This window comes from Tamandua tetradactyla, chromosome 4, assembly GCF_023851605.1.
Source record: "Tamandua tetradactyla isolate mTamTet1 chromosome 4, mTamTet1.pri, whole genome shotgun sequence".
In the NCBI taxonomy this organism is placed as follows: domain Eukaryota; kingdom Metazoa; phylum Chordata; class Mammalia; order Pilosa; family Myrmecophagidae; genus Tamandua; species Tamandua tetradactyla.
The window spans coordinates 5,694,574-5,718,207 of record NC_135330.1 but is presented as its reverse complement, the minus strand read 5'-3'; the positions used below and the strand labels follow the sequence as shown (position 1 = coordinate 5,718,207).

The window sequence follows — 23,634 nt, the reverse complement described above, 5'->3', positions numbered from 1 at the left end:
TGATTTAAGACTTCTTAGATAATTTTTCTTTGAAGGAAATTAAAGATGAAGCAAGCAATTTTAGATCTTTGAAAATACTGTGGGTACACGGGTAGTGTAGTGGTTAGAATGCCCACCTTTCATGTGGGAGACCTGGGTTCGATTCCGGGACCATGCACCCAATAAATAAATAAATAAATAAATAAAATACTAACCTCTTTTCTTAAATTGCCAAAAATTAGTTTTAATCTCTTAGCCTTTCTTATGTTTCTTGAAAATTTTTCATTTTCCTGAGCTTTTCCAGTCGCCTTTTCTACATGGTCCTTTCATTTCGTTTGCTGTTCCTTCGTTTAAGATTTTCACAAAAGGGTCAGTGACAAGATGGTAAAGCTTTAAGCAGTGAAGAAAGGACGGGGATGGAAAGGTCAAAGGTGATGGTGGAGTTATACAGTGAAGATAGGATTTACAAATGAATATGAATGCTGAATCATTAAATTGATATCTCTTTTAATCTCCAATATCTTAGAGCAGTCAGAAATAAAAACCTAAAATTATGGAAATATAACCCATGTCAAACTCTGAAATATATTCTACAACTAACTGTGGTGCTGTGCTTTGAAATTTATTGCTTTTTTGTGTGTGTTATTTTTCACAAAAAAAGAAGGAAAAAAAGTTAGTTGTGATGATAAGAAATATTTAAGCCTTCTAAACTCCTATATTCTGGAGCAGCTAGAAGGAAAAATATGAGGATCGTATAGCAGCTAGAAGGAAAAATATGAGGATTGTACAGGACTTTGGGATCTGTCCTGTAACTACTTGTTGAAGAGTGCTTTGAAAGCTATTGCTTTTTTATTTCTTTGCTTTGTATATGTGTTAAACTATACAATAAAAAAATTGAAAAAAAAAAGATTTAAGCAATGCCATTTTTAAAGTTCCTTTATAGTAGCTAGCATTAAATTATTAAGGCATTTTTGTGAGTTTGGGACATTTCTAGCTAATGAGAATCTTTTCCATGAAATCACTCTTGAATACCTTTTTCTGATATATTATTAACTGTTATATTACAAGTTTCTTAAAAATTACATAACGACCATTTTCTCCTATTAGGGAGTAGAAAATGTATATACACAGCATCAGCCTTTCCTACATGAGACCCTGGATCAGCTCATCAAAGGAAAACTTAAGGAAAACCAGTACCCTTATCTGGGCCCCAGCACACTCAGAGACAGGTAAGATAACAAAGTTATCAATGGTAGAAGCTAGAAACACTGAGCAAATAGGAAATTTAGAATAATGTAAGGGACTGTAATGAGGTTATATCTCTCTTTTCTTCCTTCTGTTATTTCACTTCTAAGGGTCTTTGAATTTTAGATGTGTCAAGGTTAGATATGAATTTATCTGCCAAGCCCGAAACAGTGATTTTTTTAAATGAAGAAATAGACATTCTCAGAGGGCCCCAAGTACTTATATTCTGTCTTTTGTCATCAGACCCTTTTACTTATGCCATTTAAGGTTCAGTTCTATTGCATCTAGCATTTGGTGTTTCAAACATTAAATCCAAAAATAGATTTGCTACTTGACTGCCTTCCAGAGCAGGTTGTTACTATTTTTGATGAGGACCAGACTTTGCCAAATGTAGCCAGCACACAAACTGGGAGACCTAATTAACAAAGGCCATTTGTTACACAGAGAGAAGGGTGGCTTTCTTTTAGAGTATTAACTGAAAGAAGCAATTTGTTGACATTTTAATGTAGTAATTAGTTAATTTTTCTAAAAACAAAACTTGTCTGTAACAAGTTGGGCTAACCTGAAACTTTAAATATGTAAAAATTCTACATAGTTATAAATTATATTTTTATATTTTACTTGGTATCACATGTGATAAAGGACTTAATATATATATTTAAATCATATAGATTGATGTGAGAAATATTACTGTTAGTTTAATTATTCCATTATTTCAACTAATCATAACTTAAGAACCTTTGAAGAATAGTGTTTTATAAACATTATGAATTTCTGAAAGGGAAAAAATATTTTGACATTTAAAACATTGAAAAATGTTTTAAGGCATAAAGTGAAAACTTAACCCTTAAAAAAACTCTGAAATTTGGTAACAGAATATAAAAATAGTCATCTTTTAAAAATCCAAGGTTGAGAAAGGGTGAAGAGAGAAATGAGACAGTGTCAGTGGCTGAGAGATTTCAAACAGAGTTGAGAGGTTATCCTGAAGGTTATTCTTCTGCATTATGTAGATATCCCCTTTTTAGTTTAAGGTGTATTAGAGAGGCTAGAGGGAAATATTTGAAACTGTAGAAATGTGTTCCAGTAGCCATGTTTCTTGAAGATGATTGTATAATGATACAGCTTTCGCAGTGTGACTATGTAATTGTGAAAACCTTTGTCTGATGCTCTTTTAATATACAATATGGACAGATGAATTAAAAATATGGATTACAAATAAATAAATAATGGGGGAACAAATGTTAAAACAAATTGAGTGGATTGAAATACTAGTGATCAATGAAAGGGAGTGGTAAGGGAAGAACAAAGGTTAAAATACATCGGATAGATGGAAAAACTAGTGGTCAGTGAATGGCAAGGGTAAGGGGTATGTATGAGTTTTTTCTTTTTTCTTTTTATTTCTTTTTCTGGAGTGATGCAAATGTTCTAAAAAATGATCATGGTGATGAATATACTACCATGTGATGATATTGTGGCCATTGATTGTACCCCATGTATGGAATGTTTGTATATTAAGAATGTTTATGTTTGTATGTTGTTTTGGTTTGTTCAATTAAAAAATAAAAAATTAAAAAATCCAAGGTTGAGAGAGCCAGAATACCTGAAATTCAGAATACATTCATTCAGATAAAATGTTTAAAGATCTTGGCCTCAAGATTCAGAAATTTCATCTAAATGAAAAGAAGTTAAAACAAGCCCAAAGCTAGTCATCTATCTCAAATTAATATGATAAAAGAAAACTAAAATTATGAATTTCATATTAAAAATTATTGACCAAGAAATTAGCCATTTATTGCCAAAGGGAAAACATAGGCCACTAGAAGATTATATTTTATATGATTAATGCCTAACAGCAAACTGGTCTTATTTGGGTGATCCATTTCCAAATAAAACTCAAAATGATGCTCTTCTAACAAAATGCATTTATCAGTTGCCAGCCTCTGTTAGTATTTGCCACTTTTACTTAAATATCTATGTGGCTAATAATTCAATTGCTTCATCCTTCTATACCACAGATATTTATTGAATACCTTAAATATACCAAGAACTGGTATAGATGCTGGGGATATAGAATTGACAGGAAAGATAAGGTAACTGCCCTCAAGAACTTACATGAAGGATAGACAGTAAACAAGTAAACAACATAATTTGAATGAGATGAATGCTATAAAGGAAATAGGAAAATAAGCTACAGAGTAACTTTGTGGTGGTGGGAAGGGATATTTTAGATGACATGAACCCCTCTGAGAAGTTATATTTATGCTGAGTTTTGAGCTATAAGAAAGAGCCAATCACATAATGATCAGAAGAAAAAGCATCCCAAGCAGAGGGAGTAGCCTGAGTAAAGGCCTTAAAGGAAGAATGAGGTTGCAAGTTCATGGAACGTATAGAAGCCCAGAGTGATTGAAGAATGGTGAGTAAGTAAGAGATAATAGAGTGAAAAGATGGGCAAGGGCTGGACCACGTCAGGCCTTATAGGCTCTGGTAAAGAGTTTAACTTTCATTTTAAGTGTAGTAGGAAGCCATTGAAGAGATTTAAGCATGTAAATAACATGAACTGAAATATCTTTTAAAAGATCCGCCTTGTGAAGAGAATGGATTGTTGAGGGCAAGAATAGAAGCAGGGAGACTACTTGGAGGCTGCTGTAAAAGTCAAGATAAGAAATAAAGGTAGTTTGGCCAGGCAGGCTGGGAGAGAAGATAGAATCAGTAGACTCATTAATGAAGTAGATTGATGATATTGGGCTAAGATAAAAGTCAAGAATGACTCTAAGGTTTGGGATGAAAACCAAGAGTTATTAAGTTGGAGATGCCCTTTAGATAACCAAATGGAAATGTCACATACAAAATTGGGACTCAACAAGATGTTGATGATATTTAAAGCCATGGAGTCAACTAGATAAAATCACTTAGGGAGAAAGCATAGAAAGAAAAGAAGAAAGTCTAGGACCAATGATGAGGATGAGGAGCCAGCAATGGAGACTGAGGAGGAGGCAGAAAGATAGGAGTAAAACTTGCAGAGTCTAATGCAAGCAAGGAGTGAATAGTAAACTATGTCCGATCTTCTGAGAGGTAAAAAAGGTGAAGAATCCATCAGATTTGGCAACATGAAGATCTTTGGTGGCCTTTTTTTCCCCAGTTCCAGTGAGGTTGAAAGCCAAATTAGAAAGAGTTACAGAGTATGAGATGAAGTGGAGACAACAAATACATATAAATCTTTTTTAAAAGTTTGCATGAAGGGAGTAGAGAACTGGGGTAGTAGCTAAAAGAGGTTATGGACTCAAGGGAAAGGTTTTTCAAGATGGGAAATACGTAGAGCATGTTTGTAATCTGATTAGAATGATCCAATAAAGAGGAAAAGATAATATGAAAGAGAGAGGGGGAAAGCTGCAGAAATTAGGTCTTTAAGGGATCCAGCACAGAGCAGAGGGATGGCCTTTGATAGGAGCAGAGGTACTTCTCATTATAACAGGAGAGAAGACAGAATATATGTAGATACAGTAGGTTTCTGGGTTTCAGTGCTAAGACCATCAGGCTATCTTGTCTGATTGTTTCTGTTTTCTCAGTAAAATATTATGTCAAGCTGCCAACTAAGATGGAAAGTAAAAAAGAAAAAAACATTGTGAAATTGTCACCTTCTCAGCTGGGAATCAAATTTACTAGGGAAATGTGAATATGACTTCTAAGCTACATTGAGTGCCCATTAAAGATTTTTGTCCTGTTAATTAAAAATACAGCCAGGGAACCAAATTGCATGTTTTTTCCTAGCAACTTTTAGCTGCTCTGGATTAAGTGCAGAGAAGGCAGATTGTTGAGTCCACCTGGTATTTGAAGAAGTGGTGATAGGAGGAGGATATTCAACAGTGGATTGAAAGTTTTGATAAATCAAAGAATCATTGCACCAGGGATGTTAGGGCAAGTGAATTTGAAGATTAGGAGGTGGTTATTGGAGAAGTATCTTGAATTCAAGACTTTATAGATAGAGCAGGTATTTGGAATAAAAGATTTGGATTGTAATCATGGGTGTGGGTGATTGGGGGCGGGGGGGAGAAAGACCAGTGTGGGTGAGGAGGCCACATTGTTAGGTGAGTGATTCACATTGATGTTAAAGTCACTGAAAATCATGACATAAGAAGTTAAAAGGAGAAGCTAAAGCCTTTAGGGAATGAGACTGACCAGGAAAGGAGGTCAGGGAAGACAGTACAACTACATCATAAGCTTCTAAGATAGTGGAAATTTTGAAGGAAGAAAGCCAAGAAATGATTACAAAACTACAGAGAGGTACATTGAAGATACCTATGCCATTTCCTGGCTCCACTTAACAGAAGGAAGACTGCAGAGGACTTGAAAAGAGTTCTACTTAACAATTCTACTTCTAAAAGTGTGCCATATAGATATGCTTGCACCACTGCACAAAGATGTTCACTGAAACATGATATCTGCAATAGCAAAAAAACTGGAAACAAGCTAAATATACATCATTAGAGGGTTGGTTACCTAAATTACAGTATAATGCTATGTGTTTTTTTCTTTAATGGCACAGCTGTTCAGGGGGTGATCCACAAAGCTTTCTAATATAAATTGGCTAGAGAAGCAAGATGCTATAATATTCTTTTTTGGGTATATACATATGTGCTTGACTATACATGTATATATCATTTGTATATAATGTGCTTATGTAAATAGTAATTATTTATGAAAGAATAAAAGGAAATCATTAATAGTAGTTCCTCTGGATATTGAAACTATGGTTAGTTGTGTACATACTGTCTTTCCCATTAAGTATTGTTTTAGGTTTTATAATCTTGAGGTAAGGACTATGTCAGGCTTTTGGTTTTTCACAATATTTAACACAATTTTTTACAAATAGGTATTCAATAAATGCTTGTCAAATTTCTTATATAGGCTTTCATAGCAGTTGATATGTCAGATTTTATAGTTGGAAAATTTAAATCAGAGAATAAGTTTGGTTGATGCTACCAGAAATTTAGATTTTGGCAGATTTCCAGTAACCCTGTAATATTTTGGCTCTGTATCAACTTGACCCCACTATCAGCTCTAGCCACTGTCTTGGCCCTGGATCATCAAATTGAGACATTGATTTTAATCATCTTTATGATGATTTGTCTCATCGTGATAGGATCCGTTGATTTTGTTGTTGTTAAATATTAGAAAGTATCAAAGGAGATATAATGCATGGGAACACTTATAAAAATTGTTTAGCCCTTAGCTATTAAATTAGAGGTTAAATACAGCACAATAGCTGTATCCACATTGGGTCTCATCTTTCTCCTGGAGATGAAATTTCCACATCTCCTATTTGTCAGCTGATCTTTTTTTCCCTCACTCTTGAATCACTTCTTGTCCCTGATAAAAACAAGTAACTTAAACATTTGGTGAGAAAATGGAGCTATCAAGTCAGGCATTCCAGAATCAATCAATTAAAAAAGACAGTACTTTTCACTTTTACACAAATTTAGTAGTATCTTGTTACAACAGCATATTTTTGCTTCCGTTATCATTGGCTTTTTTTCTTACAGTAAATGCTTATAAGATCTTTACCATCTGTAAGTATCTTCAAAAATTTCCATTTTAGACACAAGTGAATTAAGTCCACAGTGTAGATAAAATGTTGCCTTTTAAAAATTTAAGTTTTTCTGCTTAACTTATCTATTAATTGTGAGTTCCAGAAATACTCCATGTGAAATTTATTTTGTTCGTTTTTCTAACAAAATAATAAATAAATGAATTGAATTCTCAGAGTACCTTTGCATGTCTATATACAGCATGAACTGGCTGCTGTTTTCCAACATTTGCTTGCTGTCAGATTAATTAATGCTTTTTGTTGCTATGGTAAATTACAGAACACAAGAAGATGTGCACGAAGATGTGAACTTGTGTATTCCACTTAGCTTTGACCATCACATAAAAAAGATTTACTGTATATTTTGACTGGCCTCATCACTGGTGAAAGGAATGAGAAGGAAAAATGTCAGGGATGTTTTTAAAAAAATTTCAGAGATGTGCTCCTCCTCAAACCAACCTGAACAAGTAGTAGGAGGCTCAGGAAAACATTTATTAATGTTATTATATCCAAATGCAACATAGTCATCTTTGTTAGAGCCAAATTCTAAGAACCTATCGTATCTAGGTTTCATCCTGGCCTTCATAGAACCTACACCCACAGTTTACCACCCTTGACGTTTTCTTCCTTCTCCAGTAATACAAAAATACTCTGGCACCCTGAAATTATCAGACTAAAGGGCAGCATTCTCTGCCTGTGCTGGAAGGCCACTTGAGTTTATTCTTTCCAAGTTCTCAGCTTTCTTTTCCATAAGAAGGATTTTCCCTAGAGGCAGCTTATGATCAAAAGGGAGCTATGGAGAAGCAACATCATTTTCAAGGACAGTCCTCGTTAGTCTGTTCATCTGCTTTTTAAATTGTCTTATCAGATCAGGAGCAAAACAAAGGTGTCACTGTCTGATTTCTCATTAATCACAAAGAATGGACACTGTACCACTGCAAGGGAGAAGCTTCCTCCTTTCTGTTTCATAAAGTAATCTGTGTAATTCATGGGTATTTACTCAAGATAAACTGTGTAATGGACCTCAGGATAGAGCAGTCCCTCAGCATAGGGAAAATTGCATATGAAATCTTACTGTAAAAGATACTTATTTTCCTTTTAGCCTTGAAAATTTTATTATTTCTGAGCCCTTCAACTGCTCCCCCTACCTGCTTTTTTTTTTTTCTCTTTTCCATCTAGGCTAACCCCTGTGTTACAGCATAGACCAAACTCTTGGTAGCGTGCCATCTGTCTCCTTGCTGGCATGTTCTTATAACACTGGATTTTTTCCCACCGAGTTCATCCTTTACATTTTCAATGAATATTAAACCAATTGCGTCTGCACTTGAGAAGCTTTTATTATCTCAGATCACTGGTACTCCTGGAACCCCAATATACTGGGAAGAATTAAAAATATACTTCCTCAGAAATTTAGTGTTAAAAATACCTATCTCTAAATATCTGTGAGGATAAGACCATGATAAAAGTTACAGGGAGGAGCAGTGCAACAGTGGCCCAGCGGCAGAATTCTTGCCTGAACGTGCCAGAGACCCGGGTTCAATTCCTGGAGCCTGCCCATGCCAAAAAAAAAAAAAAGTTACAGAAACTCACATAACTGTTTAAACCTACAACTAACTGAAGCTTATATGGTTTCCTTCCTAATCAAGTGTATCCCTAAAGATCATGACAAGTACTAAGCTTGAATTTTAGTATCATATTCCCCTTTCCCTTCTGTAGACATATTACTAAGAATTAAAAATAATTCATAATTATTGGAGAAAAAGAAGAGAAACTGCATTTTGTGTGTATATTCAGTTCCAGTGTAAATGGGAGTTCATCATACTTGATAGAAGAATATTAGTATCATAATCATACAGCCTTTCCTAGGCAAATGACCATTCTAAGCAAGAAAATGCTAGTTAGTAACTGGAGGAAAGGACTCAAAGGGAAAAGCCGTGGTAGTGTGGAAAATTTTGTAGTGTAATGCTTTCCTATAGGTTTATAAAGGAATCTCTTTTTGTGCAATGTAAAGCACCAGATTAATAAATTGAATTAATGCTTAGTCTTAAGCTTTTAGCCACTGCTTTGTGCTACTGGAGGAAATCACAAAAATTATAGATTAATGCCACTACAAATTCATTGTTCCTTACCTTACTTGGACTTTCGGGAATACTCAGGCAAATTTTTATGTATTCCTGGTTATCATTCCTTGTCTCATTCTCCTCATCAGTTTTAAATGTTTTCCACTATCTTTGAGCCACTTGTCCTACCCCAGTGTACTCTAGGGTTTCCTGGCTCATGTAGGAAAAATTGAGTCATTAACTCTCTCAGTGTCTAGCTTCCATACATAAAACTTATTTAAATATACACCCACCTTTATCCTTTTATAGCATCCCTCTGAAGCCTTTCTCGGTTGATTCTTTGCTGACTCGTTCTCTCTCACTCTCCTACATTTTCAGCCTCTTCTCTACTATCTGTGTACCTTGGACTATATGCATAGTTAAGTTTCTCCTATTTAAAACTAGTACATTAAAAACCCTTGAGCCTGCATTTTCCTCTAACCTATCTCCTTTCTTTCATAGCCAAGCCTTTTATAAAAGTAGTCTGCAATCGCTTTCTTCACTTCTTATCTCTTCAACCCTCTGCACTTTGGCTTCTTACTCTACTACAACAGAGAAAAACTTTTCCTGCAAGTGCATGGATAAATCCAATAGACTGTTTCAACCCTAACCTTCTTGACCTCACTGCTGCATTTAACACTATTACCCATTCTGTTCTCGAAACTCACTTATTCTTTGTCCTTTCCTTTATGGTTCTCTTCCTACTTTTCAAATTTTTCTGAAAATCTTCTCAGTTTCCTTAGCTGGCTGCTCTTCTTTCTTATCCTATAAATATAGGGATTCCCTAGAATTCTGTCTTTTGGTTCTCTTCTCATTCTGTATGTTCTCCCTAGAAAGAATTCATCCACTTCCATAACTTCAGCCACTGTCTCTTGCAGGAAAAGCAGCCCTAAATATCCAAATGAATAGTGGACATGCTTATTGGGATGTTCTATAGGTATCTCAAATATAACATGCCCCAAATCAGTCTTATTTTATTTCTTCTCAGACTTAAACCACTACACCTGGTCACCAGACTCAGAAACTTAAAGTAATCTTGGTCTCCTTTTTCTTCTTCCTCTTCAATCAATCACTGACCAAGTACTGAAAAGTATACGTCTTTGTTACCTTCTGTGTCTAACCTCTCCTTTCCAACCCTTCTAATATTTCCTTAGTTCCGTCTTTCATCTTATCTTCCCAGAAGTCTCAGAGGTGGCTTTCATTTGCCAAATTTTGCCACACTGCGTACCACTTCTTGTCATACAGCTGTCGAAATTGTTCTCCAAAATTTTTAATCCTTTTATTCACCTGTTAAAGCCCTTTAGTGAGTCCCTGTGGCCTAAAGGAATAAAGGTCTTCTGTGATATGACTTCTGCTTATTTCTCCCTCTCTTTCTATCACTGTCCTCAGTTCACATGCTTTAATCCAGCTGTGGCAAATGATTGGGAATTATGAGAACAGAGCAGCTATTTACCTCTCTGTCTCCTTTCACCTCAGTGTCTTTTTCTCTCTCATTTTCCCTTCCGTTTTCCCCCATTCGCTTGGAGAATAAAATTCACTCATATGACATTGATTTAACACATAAAAATATATATATATATTAATTGACTGTTTTTATAGTAGTTTTAGATTTACAGAAAAAACTGAGCAGTTAGGACAGAGTTTCCATATACTCCCTGCACCCCACCCCCCACCACACACACACCACCCCCGCACACGCACACACACACATACCACACTTCCCCTATTATTAACATCTTGCATTAGTGTGGTACATTTGTTAAAATTAATGAATCAATATCATACATTATTATTTACTAAAGTTCACAGTTTACATTAGAGTTCACTCTTTGTGTTGTACAGTTCCATGGGTTTTATAAAAACATATATGTATCCACTGTTAGAGTTTCATACAGATTAGTTTCACTGCCCGAAAAATGCCCTGTTGCTCCACCTGTTCATTCCTCTCTCTCTCCTCTCATACTCCTGACAACCAAGGGATCATATATGTATATGTGTAGCCTTTTCAGATTGGCTTCTTTCACTTAAAAATATGTATTTAAGTTTTTTCTGTGTCTTTTCTGGCTTAGTAGATCATTTCTTTTTAAGACTGAATAATATTCCATTGTATGACTATCACAATTTGTTTATTCATTCACCTATTGAAGGATGTCTTGGTAGCTTCCAGTTTGGGGAAATTATGAATAAAGCTGCTATAAACATCCCTGTGCAGGTTTTTGAATGGAAATAAGTTTTCAGCTCATTTGGGTAAATGCCTAAGGTTACAATTGCTGGATCATATTACCAGCCTATGCTTACCTTTGTGAGAAACTGCTTAAACTGTCTTCCCAGGTGGATGTACCATTTTCCACCAATAGTGAATGAAAATCCCTATTGCTCCACATCTTTGCCTGCATTAGGTGTTGCATGTGACTTTTTTCTGTGATAGTTTTCCTGATCTTCTCTGTCTTCTCCCTTAATAGACTATACAGAACTTTTTAACCTTTTTCATGTCTTTGTTCAGGTGATAATATATACATGCTGAAACAAATAGAAGAAGTTGCCCATGGCAGGAGATGACTGGCCTAAGGGCTCAAGTTGCCCCAAGCCCTTCTTAGCTACCACAGCGTTGAGAATCACGTTTAAGCTGTTTGGGGGCCTCCAGTGGGAAACTCTGTAACATACTATTCCTTCCTTTGAACCTACACCGTATCTAATACATGCTTTGATGGCAAAGTCTATAATATCTCAATGCATAATTTTAATTATATAGTTGAATACCTTTATAGAATATAAGCCTTTTGAAAGTAAGGGACAAATCTTATCTGTATGACCACACAGCTTACCACAGTGCTTGGCACTTAGTTGCGTTAGTAACATGTTTGAGTGAGTGAGTTAACCAGTATTCCAGTCACTGTGCCATTTCTTAGGTTTTAAGAATAACATCTTTTGTAATTACTAAAAACTTTTCTCCTTGCTCATCACATGACTGCATTCTGATTATCATTAAGGTCAAAACTGAAATGTCATTGCCTCAGATATGCATTCCTAAACTCCCTGTAGAAATAGCAATCCCTTGTCACTATCACGTCACGTCATTTTAGTTCTCTACAAATCACTTATCATTACTGGATTTTTTTCTTCTTATTCTTTATTTAGTTACATAGTTATTTTCCATCTCCCCCCTAACAGAATGTAAATTTCATGAGATTGGGGACTTGTCTCATTCATCAGAATCTACCTACTATATAGAGAAAAGGCCTGGCCCTAGTAGGTATTTAATAAATATTTATTGAATGAATGAATGGGTGATTTTATTCTGATATCCCTAAATTTTACTTATCGTACAAGACAAAGAGAGCAGCATTTCTTCTGTGCTATCCAGGAAGAAACCACATGTGCCTTGAGCTCAGTTAGTATTACTGAAGAACTGAATTTTAAATTTTATTTAATTTTCATTTATTTGAATAGCAACACATAGCTAGTGGCCACTATATTGGACAGAGCAGATCAGGGAATGATGGTAGACAAAGAACAATGGAAGACCAGTGGCTGGACTCTGGGTATTCCAACATTAAGAGGTCAGTGATGTGAGGAACCATCAAGGGACACTAAAAATTAACAACCAATGAAATAGGAAGAAAATCAAGAATGTGGTACCAAAATGGAGTGAGTGAGTGGCTTTGTCAAATAAGAAAGGGAATGAAAAACGACTGTGATTTAACAATGTAGTCTTGGAAAGAGCAGTTATTTATTGGAATGGTGGGGGCCAAAACCTGACTGAGATGAGTTTAAGGTAGAATTACCATAGGATAATTACTTAGCGTTTCTGAGTTTCTGCTTCCTCCCCTGTGATTTTTGCCTTGCAAAATTGTAAGCAAGGTTCTGACAAATAGTAGGTACTCAATATATGGTTACTGTGGGTACGTGGTGCTTTGGGGGATAGAAAATAGAATGATATTCACTTTTTCAGCCATTTATTGCTAAATATTTATTGACTACCCACTACGTGCTAGGCACTGTTCTAGGATTAGAGATTGAGCAGTGAGTAAATAAAATGAAATAAAATCCCTAGCCTCATGAAGCTTACTTTCTTGTGATCGGAAAAAAATTGATTGCAACAAAAGGAAACAAGGCTAAACAGACTAAGGCCTGGTTGAGAGAGACATTAACTTTAATACATTGACTAAGTATTGATCCACTACCTTGGTCTTTTGGCAGAGAAAGGGCGTGATCAGATTTGTGTTTTGGATGATAAAGGTAGCTGGCAAAAAGGAGTATAAATTGGAGCAGAGGAGGAAGTGGGTACAAAGGGACTGATGTCAGTGGTACAGGCAAGCGATGTCAATTGCAGGGCTGTAGCAACAGGGGAAACCAGGTAAAGGCATGGCATCAGGATAGCCCAGATATAAAACTGACCCAAATTGATGGCCAACTGAATAAGGACAGGAAGAAGATAAGATATGGATGGAGAAGGAAGAATAAGAACAGTAGACAGAATCCTGACTCCAGGGATTTCAGTGCCCTACTTTCTGGAAGCTGTGAATATGTTACCTCACATGTCAAAAGGAACTTTGCAAATGTGAGTAAGGATACTGACCTTGAAATAGAGAAATTATCATAGAATATCTGGGTGAGCCTGATCTAATTACCAATCTATAAAATTGGAGAACCTTTCCTGGATGTGATCAAAAAGAGATGTGATGGCAGATGGATCAGAGACATGTGACTATGCTGGCTTTAAAAGTGGAGGAAAAGGCAAGGAAAAGATACCCCTCGAGCCTCCAGGAGAAACGCAGCCCTGCTGACACCTTGGTTTAGCCCACCGAGATTCATGTTAGACTCCTGATTTCTAAAACTGTAAGATAATAAATTTGCATTGACTAAGCTATTAAGTTTGTGATGATCTATTTCAACAGCAATAGAAAGTGAATACAGTGCCATTTATCAAAATGGGAATGTAAGTAGAGAAGCCAATTGAGGACAGAAAGTGAATAGTAAAATTCAGTTTTAGGCACGAGTCTGAGACGTCTGTGGTGTATAGATATGTGGATTTGAAGCCACGGATGAAGGGTAGGGCTAAGGATAAAGGTTTGGAGTTATGGAAGTATATTAGTTCAACCTCGATAAGGTAAATAGAATAGAAAGAAAATGAAGATCAAAATAGGATGTTGAGAATAAACATCTTGTAGGTTGTATAGAGAAAGAAAAGCCATTAAAAAAAAAGAGAGATAAAGCATTGGTGCTTCAAAAAATTAAACATAGAATTATCATATGACCTAGCAATTCCACCGCTAATATACCAAATAAAATTGAAAACAGAGACTCAGACAGATACTAGTACACCAATGCATAACAGTATTATTCCCAAAAGCCAAAAGGTGGAAACAAACCGAGTGTCCATCAGCAGATGAATGGATAAACAAATTGTGGTATGCCATTATAATGGAACATTATTCAGCCATAAAAAGAAATGAAGTTCTCATACATGCTACAGCATGGATGAACCTTGAAAACATCATGCTAAGTGAAATAGGCCAGACACAAAAGGACAAAATTGTATGAATCCACTCATATGAAATCTCTAGAATAGGTAAATACATAGAAACAGAAAGTAGAGTAGAGGTTACCAGGGGATAGGGGGAGAGGGAAAAGGGAGTTAATGTATAAGAGGTAGAAGGTTTATGTTTGGGGCAATGTAAAAGTTTTGGTATTAGGTAGTGGTGATGGTTGTACCATATTATAAATGTAATTAATGCCATTGAATTGTACAGTTAAAAATGGTTAAAATGGGGTGGACCACGATGGCTCAGCAGGCAGAATTCTCGCCTGTCATGCTGGAGACCCAGGTTTGTTTCCTGGTGCCTGCCCATGCAAAAAAAAAAGTTAAAATGACATTTTGTTACATATTTTACCATAATAAAATTACCCAAAAAAAGACTGTTCCATTAAAACTGCTGTCACCGTAATCATCAGTGACCTGTAGTGATAAATCTAATAGGTAAATTTCAGCCCTAATCTTACTTAACCTGTCTGCAGTTTTTTAAACTGTTAAATGTTCCTGTACTTTAAAACACTTGGCTTCCAAGATGCCGTATTCCTTTGGTTTTATTGTTGCCTCTTCTGTCCTTTCCTTTGAGATGTCCTGTTCCTTTGCCTATCTTTCCAAAGTTCGTATTCCCCCTGTTCCAGCCTAACCCTCTTTTCTCCCAGTATACCATTTCCCAAGCTTCTCATGCTAATGATACATAAATTGATATCTATGTCTCAGATCTTTATTGGAAAGATCATAATGAGACACTATGATGACATAGGACTTTTTTACTTTATTAGTTTAGAAGAACCAAAAGTTCTGAAAGTACATTGTGTTGTCAAGGGTGTGGAGAAATGGGCACTTCTCCTGAATTGCTAGTCAAATGACATCTGTGGAGCACCTTGAAAGTCTCTCAAAATTTAAAATGCACAACATATCCAAGATAAGGGTGAGGTGCAGAATGGTGCATAGAAAATGCTTGCATTTGCATTTTAAGATATACGAGTACACATACATGCATCTATATACATTCAGAAACAGATAATACCTCTGAAATGATATATAAGAATGAGTAATAATATTTGCTTTTAGGGAGAGAAAAACTGAGGGGGGCAGTTATGAAGGGATAAGAGGACTGAGCTAAGAGGGAAACAACTTTTGCAGTATACTCTTTTGTATTTTCTATGATGTGCATGCAGTTATCTAGTCAAAACATTTATTTTTTAAAGTGAAAAAATGATTATAGAACATATAATAGTATATAACTCTTAAAGCACTGTGGGGCTAAATACAATGTTTTTATTTCAGGTGGGTAGTCTCCAATGTGGCTTATTTTGTCTTGAAATGTACATTTAGTGTTTTAGAGGCATGATTTTTTTTATTAATTAAAAAAATTAACAACAAACAAACAAAACAAGATATCATTCCATTCTACATATATAATCAGTAATTCTTAATATCATCACATAGTTGCATATTCATCATTTCTTAGAACATTTGCGTCAATTTAGAAAAAGAAAAAGACAACAGAAAAAGAAATAAAACGATAATAGAGAAAAAAAGTTATACATACCATACCCCTTACCCCTCGCTTTCATTTACCACTAGCATTTCAAACTAAATTTATTTTAACGTTTGTTCCCCCTATTATTTATTTTTATTTCATATGTTCTACTCTTTGTTGATATGGTAGATAAAAGGAGCATCAGACACAAGGTTTTCACATTCACAGAGTCACACTGTGAAAACTATATCATTGTTCAATCATCATCAAGAAACATGGCTAGTGGAACACAGCTCTACATTTTCAGGCAGTTCCCTCCAGCCTCTCCACTACATCTTGAACAACAAGGTGATATCTACTTAATGCATAATAACCTCCAGGGTAACCTCTCAACTCTGTTTGGAATCTCTCAGCCACTGACACTTAGTCTCATTTCACTCTTCTCCCTTTTGGTCGAGAAGGTTCTCTCAATCCCTTGATGTTAATTCTCAGCTCATTCTAGGGTTTTTTTCAGTCCCTTGATACTGAGTCTCAGCTCATTCCAGGATTTCTGTCCCATGTTGCCAGGAAGGTCCACACACCTGGGAGTCATGTCCCACGCAGAGAGGGGGAGGGTGGTGAGACTGCTCATCATGTTGGCTGGAGGGAGAGGCCACATCTGAGCAACAAAAGAGGTAGAGGCATGATTTTAAGCCCAAGTCCACATAGAAATGACATTATTGACTTTGTACGTAATTATTTGCAAAATAGCCATCTCTTATCATTGGGAACTTGGATAACTTTCATGGGGATCTCTGCATTTCAGAGATTATCTGAACTTTTTCCCCCCCATGGGCAGGCACCGGAAATCGAACCTGGGTCTCTGGCATGGCAGGTGAGAACTCTGCCACTGAGCCACTGTCGCACCACCACTGAACATTTTTAAATAGGCACAGTATCTGATTTTCCATGAAGTCACACAAGAACAAATATTCTTTCAGTTGATTCTTTTGAGGTGTTTTAGAAAAAGACACATAAACAGAAAGAAGATGTACAGGTGTTTGTGTTGTTTTTTGTCTCATGATTAAAAATATTTGTATCTAGTATACCATAATCTCCAGAGTGGATGCTTCTGATAGATGTCATTTTACATATTGGCCAATAAGTGATTTAGCAAAATTTCTTGCCTACTAAGATTAAAGTAATTGTATTTCCATTTGATGGTATGAGAAAAGTTAAACAAGGCAAACTTTTAACAGTTTTGAAAATAGTATCTCCTTGTTGATATCTACAGAAGGAGTTAATAGGAGGACAATACACTTTTTGTTATGAAGCCATTTTGATAAAAATTGAAGCACTGTAAAACAACACAGTGCTACCCAAATAAGGTTAGTGATGAGCTGGTATGTCAGCAGGTCCCGTATCAAAACTACACCCACAGTTTCATTTCTTTCTTTCCTTCTTTTTAAAAAAAAAAAAATTAACATTTTTATTGTATAGTATAATATATATACAAAGCAAAGAAAAAAAAAAGCAATAGTTTTCAAAACACTCTTCAACAAGTAGTACAGGACACATCCCAGAGTTTGTCATGGGCTACCATATGATCCTGTCAGATTTTTCCTTCTAGCTGCTCCAGAATATAGGAGGCTAGAAGGCTTAAATATTTTTTTATCATGACAATTGACTTTTTCTCCTTCTATTTTGTGAAAAATAACGTATATACAAAAAAGCAATAAATTTCAAAGCACAGCACCCCAATTAGTTGTAGAACATATTTTAGAGTTTGACATGTGTCATGGTTAGGGACAGGTGTCAACTTGGCCAAGTTGTGGTGCCTGTTCGTCTGATTGGGCAAGCGCTGGCCTGTCTGTTGCAATGAGGACATTTCATAGGATTAGGTCATGATCCTGTCAGCTACATCCACAGCTGATTCCATTTGTAATCAGCCAAAGGGGAGTGTCTTCTGCAATTAGTGATGCTAAATCCAATCATGGGAAGCTTTTTAAGGAGGACTCAGAGGAGACAGGTTGCATTCCTGCTTTGGCTGGTGAGCCTCTCCTGTGGAGTTCATCCAGGCCATCCATTGGAGTCATCGGCTTCGCAGCCTGCCCTGTGCATTTTGGACTCTGCATTCCTACGGTCACGTGAGACATTTTCATAAATTTTATATTTGCAAGTGTTCCCTGTTGATTCTGTTTCTCTAGAGAACCCTAACTAATATATCTTGGTACCGGGAGTGGTTCTTAAGGAACAGAATCCTAAAAATGGGTTTTTATGAATGGTTTTCTACTCTGACTGGGCTCAGAGACACTAAGGACTCTGATTCCCGTAATCAGAATGACACTCCCAATCCATGGACTGAGTTGGCAAAGGAGATAGTCAAAATATCATCATTCGATTCTCCTAATGCTTCGCTTGTACGAAGCCAGACTCTGGGGGATAATGTTTTTGACACCTTTACAGAGTTTTGTAGAAATAAGAGTTATAGAGATGTTGGTTGGTTGTTGTTAGATACACTGTCTACATTAAAGGGTGAAAGGGATGGGCTTAAGGCTTCAAACAAGAAGCTTAAGTGCCGTCTGAAAGATGTAGAGGTTTCTATGAGTATCCTGAAGGAAAATTTTATTTCCTGTAGCCATAGACTTGAGATCTCTGAAAATCAGACTCAGAATCTTATTGTTAGAGTAGCAACTTTACAACGTAAACTGAAATCTCAGTCTTGCATGGTGTCTGCCGTTAAAGTGAGGGCATTGATTGGAAAGGAGTGGGACCCTGAAAAATGGGATGGTGACATATGGATTGATAATGATGTTGGGGGTGAGGTTGAAACCCTAGACCATGCTGAGCCTTCTTTAGATAACCCTGTAATAGTCTGCCCTGAGGACATAGCCGCCCCACCTCCAGCCTGCCTTGAGGAATTGGCCACCCAACCTCCTCCTGAAGGGATTAGCCCTAGAATTATTAATCCTGTTTCACCAGATGAAACTGCAAATGAAAGCCCTGAAGCAAATGGCTTGGAAGATATTTCTAATTCTTTTCATGACCTACCCCCACCACCCCTCATTTCTTCTAGACCTATAACTAGACTAAAGTCCCAACAGGCCCCTAAAGGTGAGGTACAAAGTATCACACATGAGGAGGTACGTTATACTCCAAAAGAACTGTGTGAGTTTTCCAATTTATATAGACAGAAATCAGGGGAATATGTGTGGCAATGGATTTTAAGAGTGTGGGATAATGGTGGGAGGAATATAAGGCTGGATCAGGCTGAATTTATTGATATGGGCCCACTAAGCAGAGATTCTGCATTCAATGTTATAGCTAGAGCAGTTAGAAAAGGTGTTAACAGCTTGTTTGGGTGGTTGGTTGAAACATGGATCAAGAGGTGGCCAACATTACCTGAGGTTGAAATGCCAGAACTGCCCTGGTATAATGTAGATGAGGGGATCCGGAGGCTTAGAGAGATTGGGATGTTAGAGTGGATTTATCATGCAAAGCCTGCTCTTACACCCCAGGAATGTTCAGAGGATGCACCTTTTACCAGAACAGTGAGAAATAAGTTTGTGAGACTAGCACCATCATCCCTCAAGAGCTCTGTGGTTGCACTTCTCTGTAGGTCAGATATTACTGTAGGAACTGCTGTCACTGAGCTGGAATCCTTAAACACAATGGGGATGACAGGATCCCGAGTTGGCAGAAGCCAGGTGGCAGCACTTAATCGCCAAAGACAGGGTAGACGTGGGTATTATAATAGACAACAAACTCAAAGGAGGCATCAAAATTATATGACACGCAGAGATTTGTGGCATTGGCTAGTAAATCATGGGGTGCCTAGAAATAAAATAGAAGGGCAGCCTACTAAATTCTTGTTGGAGCTGTATAAACAAAAGAGTTCTAGGTCAAGGGAACAGAAGTCTAACCTGAATTACAAAAACACAGAGTCACGGCCCCTTAACCAATTTCCAGACTTGAAACAGTTTACAGACCCTGAGCCCCTTGAATGAAGGGGAGGCCAGGTCCCTATGGGGAAGAAACCTGTTACACTGCCACAAATTTATACTGTTAACCTTCCTCTAAGTCTTCCCCAAGGAGACTGACGGCCTTTTACCAGGGTAACTGTGCATTGGGGAAAAGGAAATGATCAGATATTTCGGGGATTATTAGACACTGGTTCAGAAGTGACATTAATTCCAGGGGACCCAAAATGTCACTCTGGACCACCAGTCAGAGTGGGGGCTTATGGAGGCCAGGTGATCAATGGAGTTTTAGCTCAGGTCCGTCTCACAGTGGGTCCAGTGGGCCCCCGGACCCATCCTGTAGTTATTTCCCCAGTTCCGGAATGTATAATTGGCATAGACATACTGAGCAACTGGCAGAATCCCCATGTTGGTTCTCTAACTCGTGCAGTGAGGGCTATTATGGTGGGAAAGGCCAAGTGGAAGCCACTAGAACTGCCCCTACCAAGCAAAATAGTAAATCAAAAGCAATACCGTATTCCTGGAGGGATTGCAGAGATTACTGCCACTCTTAAGGACTTGAAAGATGCAGGGGTGGTGATTCCCACCACATCCCCGTTCAACTCTCCTATTTGGCCTGTGCAGAAAACAGATGGATCTTGGAGAATGACAGTGGATTATCGTAAACTCAACCAGGTGGTAACTCCAATTGCAGCTGCTGTTCCAGATGTAGTATCATTGCTTGAGCAAATCAATACATCCCCTGGTACCTGGTATGCAGCTATTGATCTGGCAAATGCTTTTTTCTCAATAGCTATTAGTAAGGACCACCAGAAACAGTTTGCTTTCAGCTGGCAAGGTCAGCAATATACTTTCACTGTCCTACCTCAGGGGTATATCAACTCTCCAGCCCTATGTCATAATCTTGTTCGCAGAGACCTTGATCGTTTCTCCCTCCCACAAGACATCACACTGGTCCATTATATTGATGATATCATGTTGATTGGACCTAGTGAGCAAGAAGTAGCAACTACTCTAGATTTACTGGTAAGGCATTTGCGTGTCAGAGGATGGGAGATAAATCCAACAAAAATACAGGGGCCTTCCACTTCAGTAAAATTTCTAGGTGTCCAGTGGTGTGGGGCATGTCGAGATATCCCTTCTAAGGTGAAGGATAAATTGCTGCATCTGGCCCCTCCCACAACCAAAAGAGAGGCACAACGCCTAGTGGGTCTCTTTGGATTTTGGCGACAACATATTCCTCATTTGGGTGTGCTACTCCGGCCCATTTATCGAGTGACCAGAAAAGCTGCTAATTTTGAGTGGGGACCTGAACAAGAGGAGGCTCTGCGACAGGTCCAGGCTGCTGTGCAAGCTGCTCTGCCACTTGGCCATATGATCCAGCAGATCCAATGGTGCTGGAAGTGTCAGTGGCAAATAGAGATGCTGTCTGGAGCCTTTGGCAGGCCCCTATAGGAGAATCACAACGCAGACCCTTAGGATTTTGGAGCAAAGCCTTACCATCTGCTGCAGATAACTACTGTCCTTTTGAGAAACAGCTTTTGGCCTGCTACTGGGCCTTAGTAGAGACTGAACGCTTAACCATGGGCCACCAAGTTACCATGAGACCTGAGTTGCCTATCATGAGTTGGGTGTGGTCTGACCCACCAAGCCATAAAGTTGGGCGTGCACAGCAGCACTCTGTTGTAAAGTGGAAATGGTATATACGAGATAGAGCCAGAGCAGGTCCTGAAGGCACAAGTAAGTTACATGAAGAAGTGGCACAAATGCCCATGGTTTCCACTCCTGCTGCCACATTACCTTCTCTTTCCCAGACCAGAGCTATGGCCTCTTGGGGAGTTCCTTACAGTGAATTGACTGAGGAAGAGAAAACTCGGGCCTGGTTTACAGATGGTTCAGCACGATATGCAGGTACCACCCGAAAGTGGACAGCTGCAGCACTACAACCCCTTTCTGGGGTGTCCTTGAAGGACAGTGGTGAGGGGAAATCCTCCCAGTGGGCAGAACTTCGAGCAGTGCACCTGGTTGTTCATTTTGCTTGGAAGGAAAACTGGCCAGAGGTGCGTTTGTATACTGACTCATGGGCTGTTGCTAATGGTTTGGCTGGATGGTCAGGGACTTGGAAAGACCATAATTGGAAAATTGGTGACAAAGAGGTCTGGGGAAGAAGTATGTGGATAGACCTTTCTGAGTGGGCTAAAAACATGAAGATATTTGTGTCCCATGTGAATGCACACCAGAGGGTGACTTCAGCAGAGGAAGATTTTAATAATCAAGTGGATAAGATGACCCGTTCTATGGATACCAGTCAGCCTCTTTCCCCAGCAACTCCTGTTATTGCCCAATGGGCTCATGAACAAAGTGGTCATGGTGGTAGGGATGGAGGTTATGCATGGGCTCAGCAACATGGGCTTCCACTCACCAAGGCTGACCTGGCTACAGCCACTGCTGAGTGCCCAATCTGCCAGCAGCAGAGACCCACACTCAGCCCCCGATATGGCACCATTCCCCGAGGTGACCAGCCAGCTACATGGTGGCAGGTTGATTACGTTGGACCACTCCCTTCATGGAAGGGGCAGCAATTTGTTCTAACTGGAATAGACACATACTCTGGATATGGGTTTGCTTTCCCTGCACGCAATGCTTCTGCCAAAACTACTATCCGTGGGCTTACAGAATGCCTTATCCATCGTCATGGTATTCCACATAGCATTGCTTCTGATCAAGGAACACACTTCACAGCAAATGAAGTGCGGGAATGGGCACATGCTCATGGAATTCTCTGGTCTTACCATGTTCCCCATCATCCAGAAGCTGCTGGATTGATAGAACGGTGGAATGGCCTTTTGAAAACTCAATTACGGTGCCAACTAGGTGGCAAAAACTTGAAAGGCTGGGGTAATGTTCTCCAGGAAGCTGTGTATGCTCTGAATCAGCGTCCACTGTATGGTACTGTTTCTCCCATAGCCAGGATCCATGGGTCCAGGAACCAAGGGGTGGAAATGGGTGTGGTGCCACTCACTATTACTCCTAGTGATCCACTAGGAAAATTTTTGCTTCCTGTCCCTGCTACCCTGAGTTCTGCTGGTCTACAGGTTTTAGTTCCAAAACGGGGTGTGCTTTCTCCAGGAGAAACAAGTGATACCACTGAACTGGAAGTTCAGATTGCCACCTGGCCACTTTGGGCTACTTATGCCTCTGGATCAACACACCAAGAAGGGGATTACATTATTGTCTGGGGTAATTGACCCTGACTATCAGAAGGAAGTAGGACTGCAACTACATAATGGAGGTAAAGAAGAGTTTTCTTGGAATATAGGAGATCCCCTGGGGCGTCTATTAGTACTACCATGCCCTGTGATTAAAATCAATGGAAAACTGCAACAACACAATCCAGGCAGGACCACTAATGGCTCTGAGACTTCAGGAATGAAGGTTTGGGTCACCCCACCAGGCAAAGAACCACGGCCAGCTGAAGTGCTTGCTGAGGGGAAGGGGAACATGGAATGGGTAGTGGAAGAAGGTAGTGATAAATATGAACTTCGACCACGTGATCAGTTACGGAAACGAGGACTGTAATGCTGTTTTGTTTGTGTTATACTATTTAAGTTGTAAGATATCAAGTTTAAGAATGAATGTTGCCCAAGGATTTGCACCCTATTCTGGAGAGATTTAATGTGTTTCCAGTTATATGCAGGACAGTTGAGTATTGTCAGGTAAAAGGAAAAATGTGTGCTTATTTGTTTTCATTT

The 23,634-nt window shown here is 38.3% G+C and overlaps 1 protein-coding gene across 1 annotated transcript in view; it reads left to right on the top strand.

Annotated features, from left to right (window-relative positions):
- The window catches only part of VPS45 (vacuolar protein sorting 45 homolog), an 85,592-nt gene that overhangs the window by 22,785 nt on the left and 39,173 nt on the right, over nucleotides 1-23,634 (top strand). The window contains exon 13 of the mRNA XM_077156170.1: nucleotides 1,087-1,208. Within this exon, the coding sequence (XP_077012285.1) occupies nucleotides 1,087-1,208 (122 nt within the window). The remainder of the gene's footprint in view (nucleotides 1-1,086; nucleotides 1,209-23,634) is intronic.